Source organism: Megascapheus bottae, chromosome 11 (assembly GCF_031878675.1).
Source record: "Megascapheus bottae isolate mThoBot1 chromosome 11, mThoBot2.hap1, whole genome shotgun sequence".
In the NCBI taxonomy this organism is placed as follows: domain Eukaryota; kingdom Metazoa; phylum Chordata; class Mammalia; order Rodentia; family Geomyidae; genus Megascapheus; species Megascapheus bottae.
This window is the reverse complement of record NC_143519.1, coordinates 56,841,070-56,860,297: the sequence shown is the minus strand read 5'-3', so window position 1 is coordinate 56,860,297 and position 19,228 is coordinate 56,841,070. Positions and strand designations below refer to the sequence as shown.

At 44.2% G+C, this 19,228-nt stretch overlaps 1 protein-coding gene across 1 annotated transcript in view; it reads right to left on the bottom strand.

The window, feature by feature from the left end:
* The window catches only part of Flt1 (fms related receptor tyrosine kinase 1), a 180,783-nt gene that overhangs the window by 31,630 nt on the left and 129,925 nt on the right, over positions 1–19,228 (bottom strand). The window contains exons 16-19 of the mRNA XM_090342332.1: positions 16,886–16,992; positions 11,370–11,502; positions 6,151–6,255; positions 30–143 (exon numbers count right to left, since the gene is read on the bottom strand). Coding sequence (XP_090198458.1) covers positions 30–143; positions 6,151–6,255; positions 11,370–11,502; positions 16,886–16,992 — 459 coding nt within the window. The remainder of the gene's footprint in view (positions 1–29; positions 144–6,150; positions 6,256–11,369; positions 11,503–16,885; positions 16,993–19,228) is intronic.

The following is a 19,228-nucleotide window of genomic DNA, read 5'->3' as shown; positions in this document are numbered from 1 at the left end:
GACCAGGCTGTCCCTTTGCCTTTCTTTACCTCCTTGCTTGGTGCAGGCTCCCAGCAGGTTCACCACGTTGAGATGGTGGCCGATGTGGGTCAAGATTTTGAGCTCCGTCATCAGAGCTTTGTACTCACTGGCTGTGGCCCCCTCTGTATGAGAAGCAAGGAAGAGTCAAAGCAACAGGACAATGGGGGTTACTTCCGCAGGAGGCTGCATTCCTGCCTTCCTTGTTTGTCAGTGCTCAATGGATTGCTTCATTAACATCCCCACATTCTGCCAAAAGGCCAAGTCTCCAGACTGTTTTCATTACTCCTACCCTCCTGAGCCAACATCCTTTCAATTACAGAGTGGCCCAGTGTGTGGTGGGGTTAGTCACTGCACATTTCCTCGTGGTGTCTTAGTGGTGTTCAGCAATGTGCTGAGGCAGAGCTGGTCACCTTCTGACTGGGCCTGCCAAAAGACCTCCCTTGTGACCAAAACAGGTGGAGCGAGAACTTGCCAGCTGCGATCCACCTACACCTTCCCTCTTCTCATTCTCCCTAGTCAGGGCATTCACAAAGGAGCACAAAAGACCCACAGATCGCTGCTTCTGTCAACATCTTTGCCCAGTGTTATTTTCTCCCTATACTATTTCTTCCTGGAGTTGACTTGGGGGTTAAGATCCTTAGCATTTGACTTCATCTTCACATTCTGAGACCAGCAAGGTCAGCCCAAGAATTAACAGGGTTGAAAAATCAAAGTTAAGTTTATGCTGTTTGGGTTTTTTTTCTGGTTAATTTCTAGGGCATTCACTAATGTTTAAGAAATAAGTAAAATTATGTTGCTGTAATTACAGCAACAATATAAGTTGGGAGTGAAAATATGGTAGAGTAAGTGTGAAACAGGAGATGAAGGCTGGGGGTTTGGCCTAGTGGTAGAGTGCTTGCCTAGCATGTACAAAGAACTGGTTCGATTTCTCAGTACCTCATACATTGAAAAAGCCAGAAGTGGTGCTGTGACTCAAGCGGTTGAGTTCTAGCCTTGAGAAAGTCCAAGGACAGTGCTCAGGCCCTGCATTCTAGCCCCAGAACTGGCAAAAAAGAAAAATCCCCCCAAAACAAAAATAACAACAGTATGTGCTTAGCATGCACAGGTTTTGGGCTCAATCTCAGTATCAAAAAAGTAAAAATAAACAAGAAGTAAATTTCAAAGATTAAAAAGAAAACTACAGGGCCGGGAGTTTGGCCTAGTGGTTAAAGTGCTTGCCTAGCATGCATGAAGACCCGGGTTCGATTCCTCGGTACCACATACATAGAAAAAAGCCGGAAGTGGTGCTGAGGCTCAAGTGGTAGAGCTCTAGCCTTGAGAAAGTCCAAGGACAGTGCTCAGGCCCTGAGCTCAAGCCCAGGACTGGCCAAAAAAAAAAAAAAAAAAAAAAGAAGAAAAAAGCTGGAAGTGGTGCTGTGGCTCAAGTGGTAGACTGCTAGCCTTGAGAAAGTCCAAGGACAATGCTCAAGCCCTGAGCTCAAGCCCAGGACTGGCAAAAAAATAAAAATAAATAAAAAAAAAAGAAAGAAAAGAAAACTGCAGTAAGATTTCCTACCCTGACCTATTTATCTTCCTCGAAACATCTACTGCTAACAGTATGGAGTTCAGACTTTTTCTGTGCACTTGTAGATACCCAATAAAAATTACCTTTCTGGGGCTTACATAAGTAGAATCATGTATATGCGTTGTGTGTATGTGTGTGTGTGTGTGTGTGTGTGTGTGTGTGTGTGTGCGCGCACGCGCCCGCACATGTGTGTGCATTTTTAACCGCCTTTTAATATTATCAGGGATCACACATGATGTAACAGAAAGTCTGTGTGAAATGTTCGTATGGTTCAGAGTTCTGAAAAATGGGTGAAAAGTATGTGCCATGGAACATTGTAGCAGATACTGACATTGTATTTCACAAACAAAAATCATTTTAAATAATAACCAGATAAAATCCTGAAGCTTCCCAGTGGGGTGGTGGGACTGGGCTCGGGGTAGACACTCAGCAGGTCATTTTGGATAAATAAACAATGAAGTTAGGAATCTCATTGCAGATATGGGTATGAGGGCTAGAAAGATTAAGGTTTTCTTCAGGGAGTCTTTGAAAGAGTTTTTGACTTATGGTCCGGGCTTGACATTTTGCCTTTTTTTTTTATTTCTCTTTGAAATAGATAGCCAACCAACTTAAACAAGAATGATAATTTGGAATTTTTCTTTCTTCTTTTTAGAAATTTGATAGTGTAGGGGACTTGACAGTCCTTTTCAGTCAATGCCGATGGCTTGCAATAGGCATTTATGAAGATATTCCACATTTCTGTATTAGATAGAGGAGAATCCTAGCTGTTCAGGAGGGTGAGATATGCGGATCCTGGTTTGACACCAACTCAGGTAAGGAAAGTCCAATTAACCAATAAAAAAATCCAGAAGTGAAACTATGGTTCAAGTTTATAGAGCACCAGCCTCAAGTGAAAACGCCAAGTGAAAACATTAGCCCTGAGCAAAGAAGCTCAGGGATAATGCCCAGCCCCTGAGTTCAAGCTCCAGGACCAGCACCGTAGGTAAATAAGCCAACAAATAAATAAAGCCAATTGGCAGCATAAGGCCCTGAATTCAAATCCCAGTACCACCTTACGTTTAAAATATTCTCCTTTCAAGCTCATCAATCCCTTCAAGTTGTTCTACCTTTGACACCAGAAAAGGTCAGACCCTGTTGATGGTTCCATTTCTAGGCAAGGTCGCAGGGATGACTGGGGGTACACAAGAGTGGTATGGTCATTAGACTTGCCTTCTAGGCACAGAGCATGGTCAGATCAGGGGAATGAGACATGATTCCCACTGGATCTGTTTCAACTTATCTCCGGGTAAGATATGGGATAGATATGGGATTGTCTGTGTAAGGCAGGCTAGGATTGTTTTTTTATCCTCCCCCCCGCCCCATCCTGAGTCCTGGGGCTTGAACTCAGGGCCTGACCACTGTTCATGGGCTTTCTCAAGGCTAGAGCTTTACCACTTGAGCCACAGCACTACTTCTGGCTTTTTCTGTGTATGTGGTAGCAAGGAATCAAACCCAGATCTTCGTGCATGCTAGGCAAGCATTCTACCACTAGGCCAGAGTCCCCGACCAAGGATTTTTTTTTTCTTTTTTTAAGATTGGGGAGCAGTGAGACTCAGGGCTAGAAGACCTGCAATCAAACACTTACTCTTTCTACAGAGCAACAGTACAGCCACACAGAGGCTGTTCCACCTTTGTGGACTGTCATTCCTCTGCTGCCCATTGGGGATAAGTCTACTGCACAAGGTAGAATGAGAAAAGCAGCAATGCTGTGTTGTTCAGCCTAATATATTCAAGGGGCAAGTGCTTCCTCACAGAGGAGGAGTCACAGGAGAATCTGGGGCTGAAGGAGCGGCTAACATACCAGTATTCTCACTTGTAGACTAAACCCCATCTTCCCCCACTACTTTCAAAAGGCAGCTGTCAGGTTCTTTGTAGATGTTGGCTTTGGTTTTGTTGTTTTGTAAGGTGAGGGGAAAATAATAATTGTGAATATGTATAGAGTAAAATGTATCCACATGTGTTTCATGTGTAATTGTCAGAGAAGGGAAATTAGCATTGTCCTCTCCTTATTTTATTGTACTTCTCTTTTCTGTTTTGTTGTTTTCTTTCTCTCTCTCCCTCTCTCCCTCTCTCTCTCTCTCTCTCTCTCTCTCTCTCTCTCTCTCTCTCTCTCTCTCTCTCTCCCTCCCTCCCTCCCTCCCTCCCTCCTTCCTTCCTTCCTTCCTTCCTTCCTTCCTTCCTTTCTTCCTTCCTTCCTTCCTTCTGTCAATACTGGGTCTTGAATTTAGGGTCTTGTGCTATTACTCAGCTTGCTTGCTCACAGCTGATGCTCTACAACTCGAGCCATATTTCTAGTCCAGCATTTTGCTGGTTAATTAGAGATACAGTCTCTTGAACTTTTCTGCCTGGGCTAACTCTGAAATGCAGTTTCTGCCAGATTTTATCCTTCTGAGTAGCCAGGATTACAGGCATGAACTACCGGCATCCCTCTCGCTTTTTTAAAAAAATTATATATATATATATATATATATATATATTTGCCATTCCTGGGCTTGAGTTCAGGGCCTGAGCACTGTCCTTGGACTTTCTCAAGGTTAGAGCTCTACCACTTGAGCCTCAGCACCACTTCCGGCCTTTTTCTATGCATGTGGTACCGAGGAATCGAATCCGGGTCTTCGTGCATGCTAGGCAAGCACGCTACCTCTAGGCCAAATGCCCGGCCCCAATAATATATATTTTAAAATTGCTATAAATTATAGTTATTTTACAGTGCTGCTGGACTTACTCTCTACTGAGTTTTCAACCCATTGTGTGCAGCCTCCATTTTTAGAGTTTTATCAGTGTTCCTCTATGGAGAACAGCTTTTGAAGTAGTAAATGTGTTTACATTGGGCTTCTGAAGTAACAGGACAATGGTGGAGAAGAGAGAACTTGGAAAGTCTCCCAAAACACAGGGCCACTTTTCCTAGCATCTACTCTGGGTACCTGCTTACTGGCCTCAGAGTTCTAGCATCACCTTAGAATCTTTGAAAAGCCAAACGCTGCTCTTTGAGGGTTGCTTCTTCCCCAGCTCTTGAACTCAGAGTCTTTAACTATTCCTTGGCTTTCCTTTTTTACCTCCACCACCTCCCTCCGCCTTTTTTTTTTTTTTTTGCCAGTTCTGGGGCTTGAACTCAGAGGACAGGCTCTTTTTCTGAGCTGCTTTTGTTCAAGGCTAGCATTCCACTTGAGCCACAGCTCCATATCTGGCTTTTTCTGAGTAGTTTATTGAAGATAAGAGTCTCACGAACTTTTTCCTACCTGGGCTGGCATTGACCCATGATCCTCAGATCTCAGCCTTCTGAGTAGTTAGGATTATAGGTGTGAGCCATGGGTGTCCAGCTTGGCTTTTCTTTCAAAGCTGTAACTCTACAACTTGAGTCACACCTTCGGTGCAAGCGTTTCTGCTGGTTTATTGGAGATGAGAGACTCTCAGTTTTGTGAACCTGGGGGGGGGGCCTTTAAATCTTTAGTCTCAGATTTATGTTACCTGAGTAGCTAGGATTACAGGTGTGAGCCACTAGCTCCTGCCTCTGTTCTTTTGAGGTTCTGGGGTGTTTTGTTTTTATTGGTTTGTTGGGCTTGAACTCACGGCCTAAGCACTGTCCCAAAGCTTTTGTATGCAAGGCTTGCACACCCCACCAATTTGAGCCACAGATCCCATTCTGGTTTTCTGGTGGTTAATTGGAGATAAGAGTCTCTTAGGACTTTTCCTGCCTGGGCTGGCTTTGAACGTTGGCCCTCAGATCTCGGCTTCCTGAGTAGCTAGGATTCCAGGCATGAGCCATGAGCCAGCCCCTGGCTTTTTTCTTGGAGTTTTTAAATGTTATTTCTTTTTTTAAATTTTGGAATCTAAAGACTGAAGTAACAAAGTTTTCATCCCAAATGCTTTAAAGGGCACATGCTTCTTGGATGTTTGGTTGGTACCTTTTTCACTGAGTTTCATTTTAAGTCTGTTAGTAGTAGTCATAAATCATGATGTGATGTGGCTTGGCCTTCCAGTATTTTCCACAGTGGTAACTTCTTTCAACATTAGGATGGTGATGATATGTGTGTTTGATTTCCCAAGAGAATATATTTTATGGTTAGGACTTGACAGTAGAAAATAAAAGGTCTGAGCAACTAGGTTGTTCCTAACTTTCTAGTTTTATTTTATGGTTAGGGCAAGCCCCAACTAAGCCTGTGTGGTTTGTGATGTGCAGCACCTAATTTCCATCACAGTGTCATAGTGGATCATGCCAACATTTTGAACCTATGATTGCAATAAGCATTGTGTCCCTGGGGGCCTGCTTTGAGATGCAAGAAAAGAGAAATCTTACGGTGACGGACAACATTTTCCCATGGACAATTCTAGATTGTTCCATTGACAAGCGTTCTTTGGAACTATGAAGGCCTAACATAAAATCTTGGAGCAAAGGGTTCCCAGTACTGGACAAATGTGATGGAGCTGAAGCAGAAATGGCTGTGTTCATTCCCAGATTTAGTGTGCATGAACAATTAGGAGATGCAAAATAGTGACCCATCAATGGAACGCTGGTGACAACATACCTTTTAACATTTTCACAGCCACAGTCCGGCAAGTGGGTGATTTCTTAATGCCAAATGCAGATGCTTGAACCACTTTCCCAAAAGCCCCTCTTCCAAGGGATTTGCCTACAATGAAAAGAAGACCTTGGTTTGTATGCCAAACCAGCTGAGTGAGTGTTTGTATTTTTCAGGAAGGAAATGCCTTTTCCTATGTGTTATGTGAGGCTTGTTGCTTTGAATGGATTCGGCAATGAACTGAATTCAAAGGAGACATAATAAGGGACACATTTCTAGGGTCTCTTCCTTTCTTTCCTCTGCCTCTGAGGCCTGGCATTCTTTAGATCTAGAGTAGGTCCCTGGAGCATTCCGGGAAGGTAAATGGCCAGTTTCCTTCTCATAGAGTCCTTCCAGAGGGAAGCCTGACCTGCCCTGGATAGTCTCCCTCATTGTTTTATGACATTATCCGAGAAGACTTCTCAGTGATTCATGTTAGCCCCTTTGCTTGCCATTTTAATGCCATTTTTTGTTCGATTTTCAGCAAAAAACAAAGTGGGGGGGGAGGAGAAATCAAGAATAATGGGCTACTGCGATGAGCTATCCTAGTGTTTCTAAATTTAAAAAAGGAAGCACTAAGTCATTTCTCAAACCTCCAGAATATTTATTCCCTATGATTATTATTGCAAACTCTCTTTGTTTTCATTACATGATCCTTTAACCATGAGCGTAATTTGTTGTAACCCTACAGAGGTAGTTGGTCAAATGGAATAACAAAACAGGATTTCCTTTGTGGTAGCCATTAGGTGATACTATAATAGCTCTTAGTATGTTTCTTTCTCCACCCTTGAATAAGCCACTTTGACTCACAGGGACAAGGAGACATTGACTTACCCACATTCTTTGCCCGGTGCCTAGTGTAGAAGAGGTCTTCTAGACAGTTAAATTAGAATGGAAAGTGGCATCTGAGAATTGGTGCAACACCTAACAAAACCACCAGAGGTAACTAGAGGGGCTTGGAGGAGGCTTGACACTCTTTGGGGAGATTGATACTATTTGGGAAAGGTACACTCCTGGAATATCTTCACTACCTTTTATATTAGGGGATTTTCTTTTGTTCAATGAGAAAACATAGAGCTAAACAGACCCATAGAAACAGCACTAGTATAATATGCTGTAAGAAAATTGAACCAAGAAAGTCTCTCTCCCTCTCTCTTTCTTTCTTTCTTTTTTCTTTTTGGTTTGTTCTTCTGGACGGGGTTGGATATAAGCAGCAACACAAAAGTAAATCCTGACACACTGTGAATTGAACACCACCTTTTTTTCCTCAGCCCAGTCCTCTTTCTCAGCCTGCCCTGATAAATGTACCTTCCGTTAATTAGCCTTCCTTCCTCCCTTCCTTCCTCATGCCCCAAGCCCTTCCCCCCAAGGATGTATATATTTTTATGGTTATTGTTAAGTTTGTAATGAAGCAGTCCTGTTTCCTTATCCTTCATGTGTCTATGTGCAACCACTCAGTTAAGCCTCTGCTTAGTATCTTCTGCTGCCACCAACCCAGGCATCCAGTTAGGACGTGGAGAATTCCAGGACTGTGTAACTGTAAACGTACCCATGTGGCTGTCTGGCACAGGGACTCACTGTGCTTCTGAGGGGAACATTGGGGAGACGATATGTGTTTTCTCTGGTCAGACATGTACTTATGGTGATTACTAAACCTTATTTCTCCCAGAGCATAAATATAGGCAGAGACACGGTCTCTGAGTCCTTTTTCATGTAAAATTATCCCCCAAATAGACCCGAATGGGGACTCCTAAGTTAAAATTAAAAGGTATCCAGTAGCCTCTGCAATTGCTGCACATGGAAATTGTATATAGGGGGAAAGCTCTGGCAAGTACCTTTTCCAGATTCGCAAAAGTTGTGTATTTAGGTTGGAGGCTTATTTTTCTGTTTTGGTTTGGTTGTTTTGTTAAGAGAAAAAAAAAATTCCAGGTACCAGTGGCTCATGCCTGTAATTATCACTACTCAGCAGGCTGAGATCTGAGGATCATGGTTCTAAGCCAGCCTGGGAAGAAAATCCATAAGACTCTTATTGCTAATTAAAACATCCAAAAACTGGAAGAGGAACTTGGGACTCAAATGGTAGAGCGCCAGCCTTTAATGAAAAAGAGACAGTGCCCAGACCCAGAGTTCACAAAGAAAAAAAGAAAGAGGAGGAGAGAGAGGCGATAAGAAAAGAGGAAAAAGAAGAGAGAAAGAATAATAGAAAAGAGAAAGAAAGCTAACCAACCTCTTTTTTCAGTACCCCCCACCATCTGATATGAGAAGATCCTAAGCTTGAGAAATAGCAGGACAAACTACACACTCCTAAGTCCCCAGCTTCTGCAGGGCACACAGACACCTCTCCTTTCCAAAACTTCCACCCCCACACATTCCCCTCTCAGCCGTCACAACACGCTTTGTTTTAACAAGTGTTTGGGGGCTCTGCTTCTCTCATGGAGACTACACTGGTTCTCATTGGCTTCTCTCAGTCCTCTCAAGGAAGCCAACTGCTGCCTCATGAAACAACATGAAGTGATTATAGGCTCTTAATCATTTGGCATGTTGGAATCCTTCCACAGACCCATGGTTCCAATTTCAGGGAGTCCAGTTGCATTGGATTTGACCTTACCCCATCCTGATCTTTTCCCTTGAAAGTCTCCCTCGTGTTGCCTGGAATGTTACTAACTAGCTCTGCAATGTGTTGGGTCATTGTCATGCAATGCACTATATGTGAATCTCTTCCAGTTATGTCCTGGAATGGCTAAATCACTGGCCACTCTGGGGACAGCTGAGAGCAGCATCAACTGGGCCCTTCTCTGACAATTAAAGATGCTGATTTCACAAGACACAGCACCAGCCCAGGCACTGTGGACTTGCCAAATTCCAGACTCTACGGGTTTCCATATTAGGTGATTCTCCTCTTAAATCATCCTATAACAGAAAGCACAATGTTAGCATCCTAACTTCTGGGATTTTCCCAGGGTTGATGGAAAATTATGAAAAAGGGAGGTAGTACTTTGTTCCTGGATTTCAGGAATTTCAGTGGTAGCAACCCCTCTAACCCAGGCTCCAACTATCTATCTATCAGGTATTCTTAATGTCTGACTTCCTTCCCCAGAGCCTGGAATCACAATGAACACAGTAAACACAGTAAAAAATCACCCCTGCTCTAATTTTTTCTTTCTTTCTTTCTCTCTCCCTCTCCCTCTCCCTCTCCCTCTCTCCCTCCCTCCCTCCCTCCCTCCCTCCCTCCCTCCCTCCCTCCCTCCCTCCCCCCCCCTCTCTCTCTCTCTCTCTCTCTCTCTCTCTCTCTCTCTCTCTCTCTCTCTCTCTCTCTCTCGAACCATGGCTTGAGCACTGTCCTTGGGCTTTCTCAAGGCTAGAGCTCTATACTTGAGGAACAGAACCACTTCTGGATTTTTCTATGCATGTGGTACTAAGGAATTGAGCCCAGGTCTTCATGCATGCTAGGCAAGCACTCTACCACTAGGCCAAACTCCCTGCCCCCTGCTGTAATTTTCCAACCCTACTTTAACTCTGCCCATCAAACCAGCCTTTTTTTTTCCATCCCTCTTATCATAATTTTGGTGCCTTCCCCCTTGCTAAATATGACTTCAGATCACTTTGTGTCATTGATTTGACTTACAAAACCCAGATGTCTTGAGCCTCCTGGCTCCCATGTTAATCAACGGACCATTTCTCTAGATGTTGTAGCCACACTGTGCATTGAAGGATGTAACCGGGCTTTAAACACTGGCCCCATAATAGTACAATGCAGCTCAGACAAGGGAAAGGAATAGTAGAGAATATCTTAATAAGGAGAATCTCCTGAAAGGGGGAGGGGTCACTAAGTCCCAGGAGAGTTCTGGTAGAAGGATGACCTCTCTCCCTGGATGTGCTGGTCATGATAGTAAGGAATTTTCACATGTTCATTCTGTCTGATAACTTGAGAGCCTGAGAATGCTCCTGAGTATGTATGTGTGTGTGTGTGGGGGGGGATGACCTTTGTTCCCTGCCAGGGTCACCAAAGGGCTGGGCACATTGCCACCTAATTCAGACTTGCAGCAGCAGGAACTCACGCAGTGAACTTCTCTAAATTTAGTTGTTTCCTCCCTTACTCCTGAACTGTTTGCAGCTATTGCTGGCTTTCTCCTGTCTCCAGCTTTGAGCTAACTTCCAAGCTTTTCCTCTAAGGCAAACAGAACCGCTCCAGGTACTGTCCTTTCTCAGTGTAAGCAGAATCATTTCAAGATCCCCCAAGAGAAAAACAAGGCAAATCATTTTTCCCCTTTCTTTCTTTCTGTTCCCACTCCAGTATGGCTTGCCTGCAGGGAGAGGGTTCGAGCTGTGGGACCGGGAACAGCCTGCTTTTCATACCAACAGCAACCAACTCTAAGACTCCCTGGACTCACAATCTGTTTTCCTAGTTCTGACCACTAATGACTCTGGCATACTTAGGAGTGAGTGGAAAAGTTTCCGAGGCCACAAGGTAAACCGATTGGGTAGGAGTGATTTTGGGGTTGGCGATGGGTGTGCACTGTGACGACTGAACTGGGGGGGGGAGGAGGGTAAACCAAGACAAAACACATTTGCCTGCTGTAAACAGCATCCGCCCTACCTGAAAAACAAGTTTCTGTTCTTCAGTAGTGAAACTGGAGCTGTCCCCTAGGGCTTTCCACTCTCCCAGGACAGTCCCCACACCAGCACGCAGAGAGGATGTCATTTGTGGATTTGCGTAGAAGGGTTTCTGATGAGTACTAATTCTTATACCAAATGTCTGATTTCACTTGTTCTTTACCAGTATGCATGATGTTTTAGTTCTCACACGTCTAACTTTCATTCTTTAAGAGGGCTACCCTGGTGAGTGAGTGAGCCTCTCTCTCTCCCCTTTCCTCTCCATTTATCTACTTTTTTTTTTTTCAGTCTCCTGACTAGCCCTTTAAGGGTCAAACACTTTGGACCCCTCAGGGGCCTGAGTGGCTACTGCTCAGTAACTGTTGGATGAGTCCACAGATACTCTTATCACTCTGTCCTGTTACTTCACATTTCCTTAGAATTCTTTATCTCTGTATCCAGGGCCCTCCTTGTCTGTGGACTGCTGGAGGTTAGAGTTCAGATTGGTTTCCTTTTGTATCCCTCAAAGCACAGTGTTTTGCACATAGTAGGTGCTTTGATGGACTGGTGAATCTGGTAAAGAGATACGTTACCCAGTTTCAGCCTCTCCCGGGCAAATTCCCACTTGCTGGCATCGTACGGGAGGCGTTCGCACTGCTCATCCAGGGGCACTTCATCGGGGTCCATGATGATTGACAGGTAGTCCGTCTTTATTTCAGAAGAAGACTGAGAAGTAGAGACCTCAACGTCACCGTGAAGAACGCAACTTTCAAATTTCAGATAGACCCAACTGAAAACAGTTCTGGGTAGCTGGGTGCTGCTGGCTCTAGCGACCCAGGAGGCTGAGCTCTGAGAATCAAAGCCACCTGTGACACTCTGATATCCAGTCACTCACCCCCCCCCAAAAAAAATGGATATGGAGCTCTGACTCAGGTAGTAGAGATCTAACTTTCAGTGAAAAAGCGAAGGGACAGTGCCCAGGTCCTGAGTTCTAGACCCAGTACTGACACAAAAATAAAATAATATAAAATAGTACTAACTTCTGTTGCTCTCTGGGATCATTTGATTGAAAATGTGTGCTCAGGGACAGAAAGTGCCCCTACACACACACACACACACGTCCTTGGATGTGTAGTTTCTACGATACAACTTTCTGTTCTCATATAATGCTTCTACTAGTACTGGCTTTGCCATCCCGTATTAAACAAAGCACACTCTCAAATTCTCCAGTGACCTTGCAAATGTAAAGTGTTTCAGGAAAATTCCAAACAGTGACTAAAAATAGCTTTCCATGGCATTCTGTATATGCAGCAATAGACATTACAGATGGGGAGCCAGCCAGTGGGGGGCACTGTGGCTTTTCTACATTTGTAATAAAGGCAAGATGCTGAGTGCTGGTGTCTCATATCTGTAATCCTAGTTATTCAGGAAGCTGAGATCTGAGGATCATGGTTTGAAGCTAGTCTAGGCAGGAAAACTCTATGAGACTCCTATCTCCAATTGACAAGCAAAAAAGCTAGCCGTAGTGGTGTGGCTCAAGTGGTAGAACACAAGTATTGAGTGAAAAAGACAAGTGAGAGTATGAGGCCACGAGTTCAAGCCTCAGTACTACAACACAACACAACAAACAAACAAACAAAGCCAAATGGAGCTAAGTAAAACTAAGGGCCCCCAGAGCAGTGAAAGCACTTTATGATATACGAGCAATATTCGAGAAGGACAGACCTCTTAGTTGCCTTTCCCTTCCTAGAAAGGCTATCAACTCCATTAGTGAGATGTGCATAAAGCTTACCATATTCTCAGACCTGTTTCTTCTAAGAAAGAGAAGTTAATTATTCCAAGGCTAAAGAGTAAACATAGTACATTCGGAATCTATTAGGCCATTGGTAAGGTATCAAGTGAGTAAGCTGGCATGTGCCTTGAAGTGCTTGTTTTCTTGGTAAAGCAAATCAAGCCCAGAAAATAACATTTTGGTCACAGCACAGACAATTAGATGTATTGTCAGATCCATTTCAGTGACAAATTAACAGGATCGGCGCCTACATTTCTGAGGGCAGACTCTTGGGCAACAGAAAGGATTCTTGCTTAGAAATGAACATCTCCGAGGTGATTTCAGTGAAGTTGGGGGCTTCCCTTGGGAGCCTTTCCCCCTCACCAGGCTTAGAGCTGGAGCAAGGAGGATAACTTTTCCATACACACCGTTTCTAGCACCACACGCTGCATCTCTTGCTCACCCTGTTCCAGCCTTCCACAGCTCACCTCATCCATCACTCGTAATCATCCTTCTCACAAAAAATATCACCAACATGTGTAACAAACAGCCCAAGACAGAAAGGCATGACTGGTCTCACAAAGGATGCAATTAAAGATAGGGAGCTCATTCATCATGACTTGTATCTACATTGGCTTTAGACATTAGGAAGCAGACAGTCTGTCAGCCTGCAGAAGAATATAATTTCCCCTACAAGGTGCTTGGTGTTCAGGAAACTGGAATATTTGTATGTGCGGGTGTGTATGTGTGTGTGTGGGGGGGGGGTGTGTGCGTGAACACACAGCAGCCTTGGGTTTGAACTAAGAGCTGGGGCATTAGCCCTGAGCTTTTGTGAGCAACACTAGTGCTCTCCCACTTGAGTACTTAATTGGAGATAAAAGCCTCATGGATGTTCATGCTTCAAACCAAGATTCTCAGATCTCAGCTTCCTCAGCTGGCACTGCAGGTGTTTATGACTAAACTTTTCCATATTTAAATAGCACAAGATCAAGAGCCTGGTGATTTTCATGCTTCAAGCCAAGAGCCTTAGATCTCAGCTTCCTCAGCTTTCACAGCTAGGATTGCAGGTGTTTATGACTAAACTTTTCTGTACTTAAATAGCACAAGACTAGGGCCGGGAATTTGGCCTTGTGGTAGAGTGCTTGCCTAGCATGCAAGAAGACCCGGGTTCGATTCCTCAATACCCTATACATCGGGGAAAAAAAGCCAGAAGTGGTGCTGTGGCTCAAGTGGCAGAGCGTTAGCCTTGGAAAAGCCCAAGAACAGTGCTCAGGCCCTGAATTCAAGGCCCAGGACTGACCAAAAAAAAAAAAAAGAATAGCACGAGACTGAGAGTCTCATGGATTTTCATGCTTCAAACCAAGATCCTCAGATCTCAGCTCCATGAGCTTTCTCAGCTAGGATTACAGGTGTTTAAATGCACACGACGGTAAGAAAAATCTTCAACCTTCAAAGGGCACAGGATAGCTGAAATTTGGCAAGAGCTGTCCTGGGTTTATTCAGGATGATGGCATGGGTGGTGGTAGCAATGATGACAGGGGTTGGGAAACAGTTGGGGGGGGGCAGGGAGCTGTCCCCAAGAGGCAGCAATGGAACTTTATAGTTGGTCTTATTAGCACAGATATCCATACCCAGCTTAAGTCAGGGCTTTGGCAAAAAGTTGACAAATATTTATTGTTGCAATTGACATCAACACTGAACATTTTCTAGGCTCTTGGCATAGGGGCCAACCGCCTGGATTTCAATCATTGCTTCACTTCGGAGCAGCCACATTAACACTGGGCAAGTGGCTTAACCCCTCTGAGACTGTTTTCCTTATCTGTGAAGGAGTGACAGTAATGTGTACTTATCTCCTGGGGTTGTTGTGACTATGAAATGAATCAACATAAAACTGTTACACTAGGACCTGGTTTACAGCAAACATAAAAATGTGCTCATTCTAACACTGGCACATGGGGAGGGGCGGGGGAAAAACACAATCCTTATCAAATGAGGAATTTCCATTGCGGTTAGAGAAACCACATGGAAATATTTTTGGATGCTTTTGCTCCTCTTGCCTCAATTTGGTTTCGACTTACCCATCAGTCTTTGTCCATTGTGCTCTTCCTGGCTCTGCCCCAGTCAGGGGTATTGACTGAGGCAGTGCAAGGTGGGGCAGGATGGACTGTGATTTTCTCTGTGCCTCCCAGCTGCAGCCTTTAACATGTGATTCAGGCTTTGCTTTGCTGAAGCCTTTTCCTCCCTCTCTCCTAGGCTCTCCCCGAGCTTTGTACATCCTCTACAGATTGCACAAGTTTTGCTTCTGCATTTCCCCCCAGATAAAGTGTCTTCTTTGTAAAATGATGACCAGGCTGGTTTCCAGTGGCTCAGGAAGCTGAGGAATGAGGAGCATCATTCAAAGCCTGACTGTGCAGGAAAGTGCAACACACTCCTAATGCCACTGAACTACCAAAAAGCCTAAAGTGAAAGTGTGGCTCAGAGCAGAGCAACTTGAGCAAGAAAGCTAAGGGACAGAGCCCGTGCCTTGAGTTCATGTCCCAGCACAAAACTGAAAAACAAAAACAGAAAAATGTATTACTTAAACATTTTTTGTGTCCTCACTCTTCTATTAATTACAATAAAAAATAATTTTTTTAAAAAAAATTGTGTCCTCTAAAAGTAATGGCTTTATGATGTCTGAAAAGCAACTATTTCATATGGCAAAAGCCTGTTGTGATGCATTTACCGTAGGGAGTGCCTGTGGGGGCATGATTTTGAACCATGATGCTCAGGTCTCAGCCTCTAGAGTAGCTAGGATTACAGGTGCGAACCACTGGTGCCTGGCTATCTACCATCTTTTCTTTTTTTTTTTTTTTTGGTGAGTCATGGGGCTTGAACTCAGCCTGGGTGCTGTCCCTGAGCTCTTCAGCTCAAGGCTACCATCCTACCCTTGAGCCAAGCCCCACTGTGCATTTTCTAGAGGTTAATTGGACATAAGAGTCTCAGGTCCTTTTGTGCCCTGGCTGGCTTTGAACCTTGATCCTCAGATCTCAGCCTCCTGAGTAGCTAGGGGTGAGCCACCGCAACACCTACCTTTCCTTCTTTCTTTTTTTTTTCTCATATTTTTTTTATTGTAATTAATAGAAGGGTTACATTATCTTTCTTCCTTTTTCTTTTTGTCGGTTGTGGGTCTTGAACTCTGGGCCTGATCGCTGTCCCTGAGCTCTTCAGCTTAAGGCTAAGGCTCTACCACTTTACGCCACAACACCACTTCCGGTTTTCTGGCAGTTAATTGGAGATAAGAGTCACTTTTGTGCCCCAATTGGCTCTGAACTGTGATCCTCATATCTCAGGTTCCTGAGTAGCTAGGATTACATATGTGAGCCACCGATGCGAGGCTTTACCATTATTTACTTACTTGGACTATTTACTACATGCCTTCTCCTGTGCTAAGCGTCTCTACTGACCCTTTCTTTCCTGGGCCATTCTTCTCATAGCAGCCCAGGTAATCTTTCCAGACACATATCATCCCCTTTACCATATACTTCATGTTACTATCCCTCTCTTCTTGGGCTTTTAGAATTCAGACCCTTTTTGCCATGGCCTCCAAGGCCCACATATGCCTGACCTGACCTTGGCATCCTCATCTCATAGCAGCTTCCCCTTGTTCTTCCCACTGCAGCTTTATTGAGCCTGTTGGTGTCTCACTCTCAATGTATCCCCTCTCCTGCTCCAGCCACAGACATTCTGCTCCCTTTGCCTCTAACACTTCTCCTTCCCTCCTTTGCCAGATTTCCTCTCTGACACAGCTCTGGGTCAGCCAAGTCTTTCAGAAAAGTTTCAGTTTCCTATTTGGCAATGTGATTGACATAAGTCCTTCTAGTCTGTACATAGTGGCACTGGCCTTTCACTGTCACCAGGACTGGCACTCTGCACAAAACAGGGGCAGAGTAAATATTTCAGGCATGCATAAATGAATGAATTTTACTCTTCCCATTAAGTTGTGGTGAAGCTGGTCACTTGTAGATCCTACAGTGTCATAGAAGGACCCGGAGTGGAACAATAATACATATTCAATATATTATGGATGTACAGGTAAAGACATAGGTCCTTACTTATATGGCCATAATATTAGAGAGCCCAAGCAGAGGTAGGTTCTTGTCCCTTCCTTTTATTTCTTAGCAGAGAGGGAAGACAAAGAAGACTTCATAGGACCCAAGTTAAATTGAATTTTAAAGATTCTGTATCGGGGAAGGAAAGAACAGAGTTCGAGTACAGTGCTCATTATAAATGTCAGAGCAGGCAGGTTAGAATAGTATGAAAACACAAAACATAGAACTTTATCTGGTACGTTCTTACCCTTTTCAGTTTTCGGATAAACAAAGTCAGCAGGAGCCAGAAGAGGGTGGCCGCCACACAGGTACATGTTAGAGTGATTAGCTCCAGGTTCGACTTGTCTGAGGTTCCTGGAGAAAGAAAGTCACCAAGACATGGCTTACAAAGAAATCCTCAAACTAGGTGTGTTGATGAGTGCCTGTGATCCCAGCACTTGAGAGGCTGAGGAAAGCCGATGGTTTGAGGCTGCCCTGAGCTACAGAGTGAATTTGAGACCAGCCTTCATCTATGTCATGAAAACTATGACTCAAAACATCAAACATCAAAACCAAACCAAATCAAAATAACAGCAATTCCGAACCAAACCAAACCAGAAACCAAGAGGAAATATTCAGGCTCTCTGTGGTTTTAGCAAAGAGACCAGGATTCTTAAGTGGTTTACCCTGGTGAAAGGCATTTCTGGTTTAGCCTAGTGAAGACCATTTCCTGGCTCAGAGTGAGTCTCTAAGCCAGACTTACCTTTCGAGGCTTATGATATTACAGGGAACATAATGTTACTATAATAAACTCACACAGAAGTTACTATAATAAACTCACTTTCCAGAAATTCTGCTGTTGAGTTTGGAATCCCAGAGATAGCTAATTAAAAACAAAATCAAAGGAGAAATTTTAAAAATGTGACAAAATTAAGGCCAGGAACAAAAGCTCATTCAAGTGCTAAATCTGGAATACGTTAAATCTCCCAAATGGGGAGGAAATTCTAAAGAAAAAGGAAAAAAATTACATAAAAGAGCTCCTTTGGGACTCAGAAAATTCTTCAAAGTAGATTTTAAAAATAAAAATCCAACTCAAGGACTGTCACAATAGCTTGCTTTGCTCCTTTTGGGACAGACACCCAACCCACCCACAGTCCTGCTCCTGGCATCTGGGCTATAGCAATGCCTGACTTTGTCACCAGCTGGCCTAGGAGAGCTGAAAGAAGACACAGTGACTGCTGGGCTAGATCCTCCTTAGGCGATAGAAATTGAAAGTCAAACAGTGCTCCTCCAAGACCAACAAGAAAAGACCCCAAGTATCCAGAACTAACTGACTCCGTAATTTGTAAAGAAATGCTCCAAGGAAGAACATTCCAGTGGACAGTTCCCCTGGAATTCTAAGGAATGCCCTTACCCTTTTAGCTCCATTAAAACAAGACAGAGGCTTATGTTAAGATAAATCAAGAGATCTTTCTTAGAGACGATGATCTCCTGTGTTGAACAGTTACTTTGTGCACGTGGCCATGCTATGAGTTAGGTAGGTGGCAATGATACAGTGTGAGGATTCTGTCTTGTAAGTTCTTTGCTTAAATTCAGCAGATGCGTGTTAAGTCCTGCTACAAGCAACTCAGGAGGCTGAGATCTGAGGATCAAGGTTCAAAGCCAGCCCAAGTACAGAAGGACCTGAGACTCTTATCTCTAATTAACCTCTAGAAAATGGGATGTGGGGCTTGGCTCAAGGGTATCCTTGAGCTGAAGAGCTCAGAAACAAAGCCCAGGCTCAGGAGTAGGGTGGTAGCCTTGAGCTGAAGAGCTCAGGGACAGTGCCCAGGCCGAGTTCAAGCCCCATGCCCCCCCCCCAAAAAAAAGCCTCCTCAAAACTAACAAATAAATCCACTTTTTAAAAAGGTTCAGAGGAGGGCAGGGAGCATGGTCTAGTGGTAGAGTGCTTGCCTAGCATGCATGAAACCCTGAGTTTGATTCCTCGGTACCACATACCCAAAGAAAACTGGAAGTGGTGCTGTGTCTTAGTATTAGAGCGCTAGCCTTGAGCACACCTTGAGCACAGAGAGGCTCGGGGACAGCACTCAGCTCCAAAGTTCAAGCCCCAGGACTAGGGGGAAAAAAAAAAGCTTCAGAGGAGCTGGGCACTGGTGTCTCGTGCCTATAATCCTATTTATGTAAGAGGCGGAGAGCTGAGGATTGTGGTTCAAAGTCAGCCAGGGGAAGTAAAGTCCCTGAGACTCTTAACTCCTGTTAACCAGAAGTGGAAATGTAGCTCAAGTGGCAAAGCACCGTCCTGGAATGGAAAAAGCCAAATGAGAGTGGGAGACCTAGATCTGCAGATAAAGGCAGAGGTGAGCACTGCAGATTATGGGAACAGGACCAAAGCGTAGAGGATGTGGAGTCTCTGAACAAGAATTCAAGCTAAAATAAACGCTACAGGTGGTCAGAGCCGGTGAGGATACCCTGTCTTGCATCACTGCAAATGGACACAATGGAAACCTATGCATAACTGCAGTGGCACACAGTGAGTGCTTGCTATTTTGGGACTCTGCTAAGGACTTCCATGTATTTAGTCACGTCAATCTATGAGCTGGATGATTACCAT